Here is a 15,483-nt window from a genome sequence, read left to right as displayed (position 1 = left end):
ATCTCTCCAGCCCTCCTTTTTACTTTTCATATGTGTTCATGTTTCTGTACATGTACATGTATGTGGAGGCCACAGGCATTTTTGTTTTTTCAGGGTCTCTCACTGATTTCACCTATTTGGCTAAACTGGTTGGCATGTCTCTGACTTTCCAGCACTAGGATTCCATGGACATGCCACCATACCTGGCTTTTTAAAATATCACTAATGAGGTGTGAATTCATATACTCATACTTACAGGGCAAGCAGCACTTTAACAGCTAACCCATCCCTTGGCTTTATTTTTACTTTTGAGATGAGGTCTCCCAAAAGTTGCCCAGGTTAACTTGAATCCTCTTTGGCTCAGTCCCGAGTAGCTGAAATTATAGGTTTCTACCATTAAGCCCAATTTTAGTCCTTGTTCCCTTTTGAAGAGCATGGTTTAAGGAAGGGTTTCACATATCCCAGGCTAGCTTCGAATTGGCTATGCAGCCTACGATAATCTTGAACTTCCAATTCCTGCCTCCACTGGGAGAGTGCTAGGACTGATTATAAGCATTTGCCACTACACTCAGTTTATGTGGCTTCATGTAGGCCAGGCAAGCACAGCTACCAACTAAGTCACATCACCAGCTCTATTCTTTACATTTCTTTGCAAAATTAAGCATATTCAGAAAGTGGCCACACTCAGCTGGATATTTTGTTAGGTTTTTGTTTTGTTTTGTTTTTTCCAGATTTCTTTTCTTTTTTGTGTAAGGGGGAAGGAACTTTTCAAGACAGGATCTCACTATGTAGCCCAGGCTAGCCTCAAGCTTACACTCTTCCTGAACTAACCTCCCTAATGCTAGAATTAAAGACAAGAACTATCACATCCAGCGTATACTTTTCTCTATTTCTGCGTCTCTTCTTGGTTAAATTCTCTTTGTCTATGAGGCTGGGTCTTAGGAAACACTCAATGCTCAAACAAGTGTGACCTTCTGTTTTCTATCTTACACATAGTTAAGAGTGACATACTCGCGGGGCAGTGGTGGCGCACGCCTTTAGTCCCAACACTCGGGAGGCAGAGGCAAGCGGATCTCTGTGAGTTCGAGGCCAGCCTGGTCTACAAGGGGAGTTCCAGGACAGGCTCCAAAGCTACAGAGAAACCCTGTCTCGAAAAACCAAAAAATAAATAAATAAATAAATAAATAAAAGTGATATACTCAGCTCCATCTTCCATGAGCTTATATAGTAAGTGACACACACATCTAATCTATTTCCACGAACTTACACAGTAAGAGTGGCACACTCACCTCTGTCTTCCATGAACTTATAAAGCTGCTGAAGGAAGTTCTCCCTCTCCTCTGGAAATGGTTCTATTTCTTCCTAATTTTAACCACAGAAGAAAAGATATTGTTTTCCTCAATTCAGAGTTTTATTAATGCAAGCAGTATTTCTTGCCAAGAGAAAAACTAACACTCATTTAAATATTTAAAAGGCAGTTTACAAAGTATTTTTTACTAAGCTGTTCAAAACCAAGTAAGTCTAGACATTTTGCATTATATGGAAGAACACATCCTAAAAGGTATCTCAATAGAATTCCAACTGTCAATTTTTGTATAAGACTAACAAAACTGTACTATTATCAGAGATCTATTCTTTAAATCAGGGTCACAGGCTCAAGAACACCTACTCTCATTTCTATTAAAACTGGGCTAGAGTTTAACATCAAAGCTGATTCCATTGTTGTTCCTCAAGGAACTCAGTAAGCACAGGTCCCATTTGCTCTAAATATCCTTCATTATAGGCAGCCCCACTATATAGTACTTCAAGCTTACATAATCAGTATAGTGGGGAACAAACTTGTTCTACAATACCTGAAGATTCAGACTTAGGGAAATCTTCAAGTAATAAAATAGTTCCCCGAATTATCAATTAAGGGAGGGACTAGCTTCTTGCTGCTGTGGCCAAGGGCTGAGGCAGTAGGGAGCTGGTCCTGAAGCAACCTGCAAGGAGCAGGGCAGTACGTAAGATTGAGGAACTCACCAATTCATTGACTTTCATCCATTCAACAAACAAAAAGCACCTGTAAGTGTAGGCACTATGCTAGGTGCTGAATCAAATAAAAGAAAAAGCTATGGAGCCTGCTGTGACAAAACATGGTCAGGAGTTACTGCAGAGAGAATAACTCAGCACATGTAAGCAGGCTGTGCAGTTGCAGTTACTCTAGCTGGAAGCAAAGTTCTATCAGTCATAGGAGCTCCATTTTTAATGGAGTCATAGGAGCTAACCATTAAAAGCTAACCATTTTTAATTTGGAAAAATCACATGCCCACTGCCATTGTTCTAGTTCATTTTCCCTTTGTTTTATGGAGAACTTTTTGGAGCAAGGGACAGTAAATTTTAAAAAACTACAAAACATTCATATCAAAAAACTATTCGGTTGGTTCTTAGACAAAGAATAAATGACAACTATTAACTTGCTTGTGATAAACCATACTTCAATGTAAACAGTCCACATGTCAAGTTTTTGTAAGACAGTCAAATACAAATATAGAGAAAAAAGTTAAGATATTCTCTTAAATGTTACTATGTTAAAATATTTGACTTAATCATCAATTTTGTTTCTATTCCATAAACAATGAAGTTTGTATTTAACTTAAAACATTTGACTAGTAATCAACACCCCCCAACACAGATTAGCTGTTATAAAAATACTTGTAAAACACAAATCCAAGCAACAAAATGTTTGATAACTGATATTTTTTGACCAGCTGTGATAAATTATGCACTATGATAAATGCTGAGAATATAAAAATACTAATAAGATAGGAAACCTCTCTTTCAGAAGCTTACAAATAAATTAGTAAAAGAGAAAAACAGGCAATAAACCTAAATAAGAGTGGGGGAGAAAGAGAGAGATGCATGTATGTAAGCACATATAAAAATACATGGGAAAAAGTACACAAGAAAGTTGTACTTCAGAGAATGAAGAGATAAAGTTTCCTAATCTGAGGAATGTTATGTTCTTGGAGTTTGGAAACTGACCAAAGTTTGCCAGGCAGTCCCACCACTACTGCCATACACACATGGGAAACAGCGGGAGGAGCAGAAATACTACTGTGTAAAAATGAGAAGCAGCAAGGGACATAGGATGACGCTGCTACAGCTCAGAGCTCACAGGGAAAGAGCAGAAACAGTAAGAGATGGGCAGAGGCTGGACCATCATGGAAGTTTTACACTTGGTGCGTGATTTTTTTTTTTTTTTTGGTTTTTCGAGACAGGGTTTCTCTGTGGTTTTGGAGCCTGTCCTGGAACTAGCTCTTGTAGACCAGGCTGGTCTCGATCTCACAGAGATCTGCCTACCTCTGCCTCCCGAATGCTGGGATTAAAGGCGTGCGCCACCACTGCCCGGTTTGGTGCGTGAATTTTATACTTTGAAAAGAACAACTGTCTTTACAGATTATAAACATGGGATTGGTCATTCTGACTTTTAATTGTTTATAAAATACTGGAGGTAGAGGCCAGGCCCTCCAGCACGGCAGGCAAGAACACAGACAATACCCCAACCTCAGCTCTCACTTTAACATTGAAAATAAAGAGCAGAACTAGGCCAGACTGAAAGAGAAAGATATCTATGCTATCCTTTGTCACTGCACTCTAAAATATAGCTTTCAAAAAAACTCCTAGTTCATTAACTATGTACTTCAATTAAGTGATAAAATCTCCAAATTGAAAACATTACATATTCACCAAAAATTACTATGATTTTCCAAAAAGAAAACACAGTTCACTTCACGGTCAAAATAGTAGGTGTTATCTACACACCATTTATTTACTCAGTAATCTTTTGTGTTAGAATACCTGTCACCTGGACACATGAAATCACAATAAAATCTAAAACTTTAACTCCATGACCAAAATTAATGTATAAGGAAACGCATATGTATGAAATTAAATAATGTTTTTCATTCTGTGAATCTAAAAGACGCCAACCTTCACTTTTTCTTTAATGTTGGCTGGACATTATTCTGGACACTTCCTGGTGCTTCGGGAATTATGAAGATGCACACCTATCATGAGGTGCAGCTACAGACATGACAGTGCAAAACATGTTAACGACTAGGTGGTACTTTAGTAATCTTATAAAGTAAAGGCACCCCCAAATCACCTAGGTTGAGAGTACGACACTACTCTGAATCCCCTAAGCCTACATTTCTGTTTTCAGGTAAGAAGCAAACAACTTGATAAAGCAAAATTTTATGATGAAAAGATTCCTAACAGCAAAACATTACTTAACATTTTAAAAGGCATCAAAATATCAAATTTTTAATTTACCTCTTCTTCACTGCTATTATCTTCTTTCTCTTTTTCATCATCTTCCTCCTCCTCCTCTTCCTCAGCTTCGCTGCTGGAGCTATCTTCTTTCAACTCAGTCTTCCAGTTAGCAGGAATAGTTCTACTTTTGTGAAACTCAAGCGCCTGATCAAAGGCTACAAATACACCATAATGTTAGGAAACTAGACAGATTAAAACAACTGAATTAAAAAATGTTAACTATTTATAAAAGCTGTGGTACCAGCACTGACATCTGCCAAATGTGTGCTAGATTCCTGGCTCTGTACTAAAAGCTGTCTTATGAAGCCACTCAATCCTTTTGATCTTATACACAGGAGACCCACTTTAAAACTAGGCAAGTCAACTGGAAGGATTCTCGGATTCAAACAAATACAAGAGGAAACAAGGAATTTTCTTCTTTTAAACAGATATTAAGTTTATGTACTAAAAACAATTTTAAAATAGATAAGCGACGATGTTTTATTCAACAATTACTAACATTACCACATGTTACCACATGCACAAAATCTAACCAGAAATGATCTCTGCAACTCTAACAGAACCAAACTTAAGCTTAAACTAAAATTGGCTAAAAACAATTAGTCTCTTTTTATACTATATGGTATTAATTATAAATCATAATTTGTTCGAATTTTTAAGTAAGTCTATCAACCCTTGATAGGTAAGGAAATGTGGAAATAGTAATTTACAATGGTATAAAAGAAACAATAAAAGCAATCACAATCTTACCATTAGAGCCTTGACTAGGAATATATGTTAGCAGAGTTAACAAATCAAAATTATTCAGATTCTAATTTTGTCATTCCTATAAACCAATAGTGAATTTACTAGGCAAAATTCACATTATTAAAATAGCTAATGTTTTTTAACTAATGTTCCTGATTATTACCTTAATAAGAACTTTTACAAAAAAAAAAAAACAAGAAGCATGAGTTTTCAAAACATAAATCTACTGAAAAATATGTTAATAAAGTAAAAGAAAACTTAAAATCAAGAAAATTAACTTATGTCAGGCAGTGGTGGCGCATGACTTTAATCCCAGCACTTGGGCGACAGAGGCAGGTGGTTCTCATTGAGTTTGAAGCCAGCCTGGTCTACAGAGTGAGTTCCAGTACAGCCAGGACTGTTACAGAGAAAAACCCTATCTTAGAAAAAAGAAAAAAAAATTTAAATATTTTAAAAAAGATTAATTTATAATACAATTAAACAGGTTTTAAATTATTTATAATCTTTTCAAGATTATTTCCTTACCTTGTTTTAATACAGCATCAGGTTTTGGTGCAGTGTCACTAGTAATTTCATGGACATCTTTTCTTGGAACTGAAGTACTGCATTATTCAATCATAAAGATGAGAAAATGAGAGATTAAGACAGGAGTCATCAAATCATAGACAAATATCAAAAAAATGAGAACACTATTATGAGTAATAAAAACAACTGTACATAGTACTATATAAGTCCCAAATCACACACTGTCTATGGAACGATCCTGCATTAATATTTGTTTCATTGGGGCTGGAGAGATGGCTCAGTGGTTAAGAGCATTGCCTGCTCTTCCAAAGGTCCTGAGTTCAATTCCCAGCAACCACATGATGGCTTACAACCATCTGAAATGAGGTCTGGTGCCCTCTTCTGGCCTGCAGACATACACACAGATAGAATATTGTATACATAATAAATGAATGAATGAATGAATGAATGAATGAATAAATAAATAAATAAATAAATAGATGAATGAATGAATAGATTTGTTTCATTTACACCTGGGTTCAAATTCCAGAACCAGAAGAAAAGGTTTCAAATAATTGTCTAGCTGAACCTCTAATGTAATAATGAAAACAAGCATTTGGATGGCATAACACATAAATTAAATGAGGAAGAGTCAACAGTAAAACTTGTCATTATCTTGGGATAATAATGAGATTAGTTTAAGAGAGGAAGAAAATATGCCTGTTAATAAAACAACTTTCTCTAGTTTTTGTTTGCTATGGAGGTATCTCAACAATGTCTCAAGAACTATTTCAGAATGACAAATTAACTTCTAAAATAAAGTTAGGCTTCTTATGGAACGCTTCAATCCTAAGGAGAGTTATGTAAAAAAATGTAACATGTTAAATGATAAATATCATTTACTCTCTAATTTAAATAAACTAAAATTTGACTTCTATATATTTGAGTTGCACTAATAACCAACCCCCCTCCCCAAAAAAAGCCCAAATGTCATTCCAAATACAATTTTCAGTGTTCCATCTCTTTAAAACTTTTTGTGGCTAGAAAGAAGGCTCAGGGGTTAAGAGCTCCAGCTGTTTTTCAAAAAGACTGGAATTTGATCCCTAGCACCGATAAGGAGGCTCACTATTGTCTGCAACTCTAGTTCCAGGGGATCTGACATCCTCTTCTAGCCACCAAGGGAAAAAGAAACACAAATGTGTATACAGACATACATGTAGGGAAAACATCCATACATGTAAAATTAAATTTATATCTTTCATTAAAAATTTTCAGATACACATAAAAATGGATTAAGAATTATGCAAATCAGTCTCAGACACCTCAATATGGCATCACAGCAGTCAGAACCTCCGCCACTGTTTCATCTGCATCCCTGTTCCTCCATCCCACCTCCACACAATATACACTTCAACTGTCATTATCAATCTTTAAAACACTTTAATAAAAGCATATTATTAAATACCTAAACATGACCTTTTGTAGTTTTAGCCAAGTATAACTAACAAATGAAACTATATATTTAAAGCATACAACATGATAATTTGACACACACGTACTTTAAGAAATGATTGCCACATCTCAATAATTAACACATCTATTACTTTACACGGTTCCCTTTTTAGGAAACGAGTGAGGCGTGAGAATTCCAAGTATGTAAGAAGGTGTCAAGAACTACAACTGTCACAGTCTATGTAAGACTAGGAAGCATGAACCTGACATCTTATGTCCTTTAACTACCATTTCCCCATCTCTCTACTCCCAAATGTAATTTATTCCTTAATAAGAAACAAGTACTCAAATTTTGGTGCTGAAATTTATCTGATTATCTCAACTTTGCTAAAGTTGTTTTCGTAGCTTATTTTCAAATTTACTTCTCAGAACTTGAAAACATAAACACTAAATCTCAAGAAGTGGTTCCTTAAAAATATTGACACCTAGTGAGGCTCAGGAGAGAATTACTTGGCTTCAGCTGGGCATGGTAGCATGGTACTAGACGGCTGAAAGGCTATGATACTGAACCCATGAGAGAACAGGCTGGGGACGAAAGGGAGGAAAAGAGAGACAAAGGTTTTGTGACTTTAGAACTCTTTTCTAAAAAAAAAAACCTCCAAGAAAGACTACTTTCTTGCAATATAAAATGCATATTTAAAAAATCAATTAAAATTCTTAGATCATTGTAGAAGTCATGCATTAGCCAACATATCAGTGGTTCTCAATCTTCCTAATGTTGTGACCTTTAATACAGTTCCTCAAGTTGCTGTGACCCCTGGTCATAAAATTATTTTCATTGCTACTTCACAACTGTAATTTTATTTTCTGATGGTCCTAGGCAATCCCTGCAAAAGGGTCATTCGACCCCCAAAGGGGTCACAACACAAAGGTTGAGAGACACTGCAATAGATCTTATTTAGAAATAAGGAATATTAAATAATCAAGAACAAACCTTAGGACCCAGTGGTAGATACACAGCCCAGTAGGTAGATACTTGAATATCTAACAGCTACCTAACAGCTCAGCTGAGTCCCCATAACCCGTGTGAAGAAGAAACAACTCCTACAAGATGTCTTCCGACTTCTACATGTACACTAGAACACTAACACCCTCCCCCATCATAAGTAAATAAATAACACCAAAAAATATAGTATATTAGTAGATCATTAGTTCCATTAAACATCAAATCTGTCTAAATGAGCCACCAGTTATAGATGATAAAAATACTGCTAAGAGTCTATAATAGCAGACCTAATGAGTAAAGAAAGACACAGTAAGACTTCCAGAGAGTGTGAAAGCCATTCTCTCTGAAATATACCTCTTCAAAAATTAAAGACCTAAGGTCAAAAGAAATAACTAACCTCACATCATTTACCACTTTAATTAGAAAAACTTGGCTTATGCGGGATAAATTTCTAAAAATCACATGACCAATACTTACAATTTGCCATCTTTGAAAGATCGAACAAGAATATTGTCTTTTTTCACAGCAATCTCATCACTACAGTCAGGACAAACCACCTTTAAAAGAAAGTGTAGAACTATCGTAAGTGAAAGTATATTTTCAGTTATTTCCATGCCTGCTAGCTAAATGTTTCTGAAGGGGTAGGACAACACTATGTGGCTGAAGAGAGAACAAGGGTCCAGCGTTCTCAGAGTCTCATTTACAGTACTGTATGTTAAGTCTTTAAGAAAAACTAAAAATTTAGAGAATGATCTAACACAAAAGTATATCTCGGCAAAGGGACACACATCTTTAATCCTAGCACCAGGAACAGAGGCAGGTAGGTCTCTTGAGTTCCAGGCCAGGGTGGTCCATGAGTTCAATCCTGAGAACCTACACAGTGTTAGGAGAAAACTAACTCCAACAAGCTGTCTTCTGACCTCCACATGCACAATGTAGGTACGGCCATGGCAAATCCCCCAAGGAATAAGTGCAATTTAAAAATTAAAATAAATAATAAATTATTGGGCCAGTGAGATGGCTCAGTGAGACAGCTCCTGCTGTCAAGCCTGACAATCTGGGTTAAATTACCGGGAACTAGCACTGTAGGAGAGAGCTAATTTTCACAAATTGTCCTCTGACCTCCACAGGTACGTGCTCACATAAACACACCCCCAAAATAGATTAGATTAGATTGATAGGTAGGTAGACAGGTAGGTAGGTGGGCGGGTGGGTGGACGGACGGACTGACAGACAGACAATGTATTAAAAAAAAATGTCTTCCGATGAAGAAAATAGCCCACATAAGGGTAACGGCTGAAAGCTACAACTACTGCAATTACCTAGGTGAGTAGTGGCTTGCATGTCAAGTAACAGCAACAGAAAATTAAAGGGATGAACGAGAGCACCAAAAGCAGAAAGGTGAGAGTTTTTGTCTTTTACAAATGGCATAAAAGCCGGGCGTGGTGGCGCACGCCTTTAATCCCAGCACTTGGGAGGCAGAGGCAGGCGGATCTCTGTGAGTTCGAGACCAGCCTGGTCTACAAGAGCTAGTTCCAGGACAGGCTCCAAAACCACAGAGAAACCCTGTCTCGAAAAACCAAAAAAAAAAAAAAAAAAAAAAAAAAAAATGGCATACAAAAGGAAAGCCACTGAAGGAGACAAGAGGAAGGGGAAAAAACTTTGGGACTCAAGCTTCAAGGTGACTAACAAATACACAAGTCTGGTACTCAGCCAAGTTAAGAAAATTTGGGAACCAAGGTGTTAACATGCCAAGTGTGGTGGCGACACTTCAGGAGGCAGAGGCAGGAATATCAGTAGTTCAAGGCTGCCCTCAACTACAACATCAAGTTTGAGGCCAGTCTTGTCTAAGACCTATCTGAAAATTAAAAAAAAAAAAAAATTAAAAAACATGTATTAGGATTCTGAAACTTGCAGCCCATGAACCTCAGTTTTCCATGATCTATAGATTTTGCAAATACACATACATTCATATGGTCATCACATGTTATTTCCTGGTACCAACTAAAGAGAACAGTCACATTTTACAAACTTTGAATCACAACACTATAATTAATTAAGAGAACTTAATAAAGAATGAAAAGGAGGACCATGACACCACCAAACTTGAGATTTCCTTACTTTAAAAAGGAAATGTACATCACTTATTTCTTAGCTTCAACTAAGATTAAATGAAGCTAATTATCTTGTCCAAAAAAGGGTAAAAACTACACTTTCACCAGGTATCGTGACTCAGCCTAGTGATTCCAGCACATGGGAGGCTTAAGGCAGGAAGTTCTTTAGTTCAAAATCTGCCTAAATACATAGAGAAAAAAATCTTATCTCAAGAAGTCACAAAAGACAGGCTAGAGAGGTGCCTCAGTTAAGATTACTTCATGCTCTTCCAGCAGACCAAAGTTTCACTCCTAATACCCATATCATGTGACTCACATCCACTTGTAACCAATGTTAACTAACTTCATGGGTACCCTTATACTCATGGTATAGATTCAAACAGAAACACAGACACATAAAATGATTTAAATTTAACTTTAAAAAAAAAAGGAAGAAAGAAAGAAATTTCAAAAATTCTCAGGCTGGGAGATGGATCAAGTATTTGTCATATAAGCATTAGGACATAAACTAGGATCCTAGCAATTACATAAAGCCAGGAATGGCTGGGTAGTTGTGGCACCTGCCTTTAATCCCAGCACTCAGAAGGCAGAAGCAGGCAGATCTCTGAGTTCAAGGCCAGCCTGGCTTACAAAGTGAGCTCCAAGACAGCCAAGGCTACACAGAGAAACCCGGGGGGGGGGGGGGGGAATCTAGCTAGGCATGGGTGGTATACACAGGTAACAACAGCACTTAGAAGGGTCAAGAATTTAAAGTCAACCTAATTACACAAACAACTGGAGGCCAAACTCAACTACATGAAACCTTGTTTTAAAAATGGAGGAGGGAAGTGAATGCCTCAACAGTAAGGTGGCTTAGTGGGAAAGAGAACTTGTTGCTCCTGCACAGGACCCAAGTTCAATTTCCAGCAGCCACTTGGCAGCTCTGATTCTGATTTCAAGGGACCCAGCACCCTCTTCTGGTCTTCAATGGTAGATATACATACATAAAAGCAAATATTCATACGCATAAAATAAGAATAAATTTTATGTATGTTTATGTGTATAAGCGCTCTAACTGAATACAGAGTCAGCATGCTAGAAAAGGGCATTAGATCCCACTATATGGTTGTGAACCACTGTGTGTGTTCTGATGATTACACTCAGTATTGAGAAGACCCACTACTCTTAACTGCAGAGCCATCTCTGCAGCTGCCCCCAAACACATATTTTTTAAAAAAAAAAAAAAAGTAAAACCTTTCATACTCAAATACTCACCAGTGCAGGAAACCATAGAGCTTTCTTTTTATCCAAACTAACATAATCTACACAAACAACTTTGCCTAGTAGCTCATCAGTCTGTTTCCTATCATCATCGTCGTCGTCACTGGATGAGGAGGAAGATTCCTCCTCTGGTCTAGAGAAAGAGGGAAAAAAATAAGACATTCTCATTTATCTTCATGAAGATATATAAACCAATAGTTGGCAGGCTATTTCAGAACTTCCCAACATTCCCCAAAAGCTAAAAATTAACTCTTTGAGATTTCAAATCATTCTCTAAACAGTAACAGCAAGCTTATCTTTAAAAAACAGTACATCATATCCCCATAATCATTTGGCTTTACTATTTTGAAAAAAAATAAGGGAAAAGGGAGGCATAGGCACACCTATAATTCTAACTGTCAGGAAGACAAGGAGGGAGAGCTGAAGTTTAAGGTAGCCTGAGTTTCGTAGCAAGACTTGTCCCAAAAAAACAAAGATTAAGCAGAAAACCAGAATAGAACAACCAGTTCACAAATCCTCAAGTTGAAGACCCATACTACACATCTCAGTATTATATTACAAGATAGGAGATCCCAGAGTCAAATTGCAAATGTTCAAAAAGATAGTCTTTTGGCATTCCCAATACTGAGAAAACTTAAAAAGGGAGAAGGCAGGGGTTAAGAATACTGGCCATGCTTCCAGAGGAACAGGTTAGATTCTCAACACTTACAAGCCTCTCTAATCCCAGTTCCATGGGAACCAATACCACCTCCGGGGACAATGCATATACATAGTGCACAAAAATGTATGTATGTATGTGTATATATACACATACATATATACACACACACTCACGCACACACGCATAAGTCAAACACCCGTACTCATAAAATAAAATCTAAAACAAAAAGGCAGATTTTCTTTTTAACTGGAAGTCTCAGTGAGGGGCAAGGAGACAATCTAGTTAAGATACTACCATAGCAATGCTTAACAGATGAGCCCAGTTCAGCACACAAAATACACACTTAATTCTTTTGTGTTGCTGTAAAATATCTCACAGGAACTGCACTGGGCTACTACATTAGAAAGATGTTAACTATCAAAGAGAAAATATCTGAAATCAGGTACTGTACTCCCTTGACATTAGAAGAAAAGTTGAATATAATTCTATAAAAAGGAGGAAAAGACAAAGAAAACGAAGATACTTTAGATTGAGTATCGTAACAAAAAAATCCACAATACTTAAAAAAAAAGATTTCTAACAACTAATAGCTCAAATACAAATCTAGTTTCAACAATTCATTATAATTTCAAACAAGTCAGGACCAATTTCATACTTCATGTATGGTAGACTTTAAAAAGATTAATTTTAGTAAAAAATTAGTAATGTGTAAGTTCTTAAAGTCAAAACCACTGGGTATATGAACAAAAGCAATCATAAAAGATACATTTTTTCCGATTTTTGCCAAAAATTAAACTATTAACAGGAATCAGAGATAGACCACTTGCCTTAGCATATCCAAAAGCCCTGGATTCAATCCCAACCTCCACATTTAGTTATTTAAAAAAATAGAAAAGAAAATATAATCCGATCTTTATTTTTAAAAAAGGTACATAAAATACTAAAAATATCTTTTGAAATCAGACAGCAGCAAAGTTAGCAACTGTGGCACAATCTTGTGAACACACTTAAAACTGTAACTAATAAATTTGTAAAAGGTTTATAATATGCAAACTAAAGTCACAGATCTGTAACTATCTAATTAAGACATTCATTTTCCAGAAAACTGTTAGCACTGTCATTGGGTAAAACTTACACTCATAAATAACCTTTATTAGGAAAAAAAAATCATCGCAAATTTTGTTAGGCTTTATTCATCCTCTGATGGGAAGTGACAGCAGAAGCTTGTCTTCTTATTCTACCAGTTAAACAGACTTTAAACAGGTTATTAAAAAGAAAAACAGTAGCAAAACTAGAGGAGAAAAGTATGGAAACAGTCTATAATTCTAAACATTGCATTTTTTTAGGCAGAATAAAACCTCTGTCCAGAATAGGTACATAGTAAGGATAAAACTCAGTTCAGTTACACAGTAAGAACAGTAACAACTAAGTTATTGTTAAATAATTACAAGGTCATCTTGAACTTAATTAGGATCAACTAAAGGTAGGCGTTAAATTAAGGGGAAGATATCAAAACAGTCAATTTCAGAATAAATGGTGGCAGATTAGCTGGTGTGTGGATTTAAAGTTGCTGAAAGAAAAAACAAAGGTAGTTCTACAATACTGGGACAATGAAGCCCTGAGAAACCTAGAGAAATATAACCTTACATTTGTACAAAAAGACACTGCTTATTTTGGTTGTTTGTAGCAAGGTCTCATTATATATTCCAGGTTGGTTGCAAATTTTGCTATCTATCTGCTTCAGCCTCCCAAGAGCTAGGATGACAAGTGACCGCCATATCATGCCTGGCTAACAATATATTTGAAATGACCATTGTTACAACTACAATGAAGACCTTTTTCAATAGAGTAATTGAAAAAAAAAATGAAGGTCACAAGAACTCCCTTAAGATCTAGGTCCAAAAATTTGTTGTAGAGATAAGAAACAGGAGAATGAACTCTGAGGAAATGTAGGTAAAGAGATGAAAATTTCAAACTGTGATATTTGTCTACGATGCTCATAAACTAAGGCAGAAAACACTAAGCAAGAACTGTCAGAAACCTCAGCAGTGAAGCCAACCAACCACAACAGTGAGAGGTGAGCAACAGCTGGTAAAACCAGTAACAAACAGGGGTGGGCTTCATCTCAAAACCCCCAGTTTTCAAATGTCACACATGCCTAACACAATCCCAAAGCCCATCTCTCATTGCATGCTGAGATTCTTAAGAGAAAAACTACTGATTTAACAAGTTTACTAGTTAATAAGAAGCAGCACCTACAAAATTCATTCTTATGTTCAATGTAGAACTGTTTTTTCTTTAACATTAAAGACTTTCTAATAGATCTTTTAGCCATCTTAATAGATCAAATCTATGTGCTATTCCATATTAAACCTATTTTGAATTTATTCTTTCATTTCTGTGAGATCTGTAAAATGAAAAAAATACTGAAATTTTACTGCAATTTTCAAAATTAAAAAAAAAATATTCTTAGCTGAATGGTGGTGATGAGTACCTTAAATCGCAGGTAGAGGGCGGTGTATCTCTGTGAGTTCCAGAACATTCAGGACAACCAGGGGGGAGATTTCTTTACATACTGACATTTGATCCTGATATGTTTACATGTAAGTACATGGTAATTCTATTTAGTCCATGCATTCTAGGCTTTGCACTGGGAATGCTCAGTAAAGTCTATCCAAATAGCCTCAAACCTGAATGCCCAAATCTAAAACACTTCATATATAAACGGTGTGTGTATGTGTGTGTGCACATGCATACATTAATTTATAATATAAATTAATTTAGTTTTCAAAATTCTAAGAGAGTTTATACTATGACCCTGATTTTACAGATAAAAACTGAAGCACAGCATGAGAAGATTAACCTGCTAAAGTCACACAGCAGCAAGTGGCGGGACATACAAATTCAGGCCATCAGGCTCTATGCTCACACTGAGCTAGCTAGACAACTACAATCACCACTTATGAGATTATCTGATGTTTCATACTCACCACTCTGGTATCACCAGTTAGTTATTAAAACATGAATATGCTCTAAAAAATTATGGGAAGACTAATGATCAATGATAAAACATTAACTATTAATTTTCAAAGCTATTAAAACATTCCACAATTCACATGCTTCAATGAATACTTTGTGGCAATGTAATAATCCTTTCAAAATTCAAAGACAGCACATCAGAATTACAAATAATATTCACAATGAAGGTCATTCTTACTAATACCACCATATTTTTTCTTTTTTTTTTTTTTTTTAAGGCACAGTGTTACTATGTAGCCTGGGCTGATCTAGAACTTAGAGATCCACATGCCTCTGCCTCCCAGGTGGTGGTTTTAAGGGCATGTGCTGCTGCATCAGACCTAACATTTATTTTCAGTTTATTTTCCTCTGTTTGAAATATCCAATTTTTAAAATGTCATACAGAGAAGAATTAAAAAAAAAAAGCT

The 15,483-nt window shown here is 36.2% G+C and overlaps 1 protein-coding gene across 4 annotated transcripts in view; it reads right to left on the bottom strand.

The window, feature by feature from the left end:
- Positions 1–15,483, bottom strand: part of Arid4b (AT-rich interaction domain 4B) — a 123,221-nt gene that overhangs the window by 44,979 nt on the left and 62,759 nt on the right. For all 4 annotated transcript variants that reach the window (XM_057787340.1, XM_057787339.1, XM_057787342.1 and 1 more), the window contains exons 8-12: positions 11,371–11,509; positions 8,480–8,559; positions 5,566–5,642; positions 4,294–4,448; positions 1,269–1,341 (exon numbers count right to left, since the gene is read on the bottom strand). In XM_057787340.1, coding sequence (XP_057643323.1) covers positions 1,269–1,341; positions 4,294–4,448; positions 5,566–5,642; positions 8,480–8,559; positions 11,371–11,509 — 524 coding nt within the window. The remainder of the gene's footprint in view (positions 1–1,268; positions 1,342–4,293; positions 4,449–5,565; positions 5,643–8,479; positions 8,560–11,370; positions 11,510–15,483) is intronic.

The sequence above is a fragment of the Chionomys nivalis genome, chromosome 13 (genome assembly GCF_950005125.1).
Source record: "Chionomys nivalis chromosome 13, mChiNiv1.1, whole genome shotgun sequence".
Taxonomy (NCBI): domain Eukaryota; kingdom Metazoa; phylum Chordata; class Mammalia; order Rodentia; family Cricetidae; genus Chionomys; species Chionomys nivalis.
The sequence above is the reverse complement of the archived record's forward strand: the minus strand, read 5'-3'. Positions and strand labels throughout refer to the sequence as shown.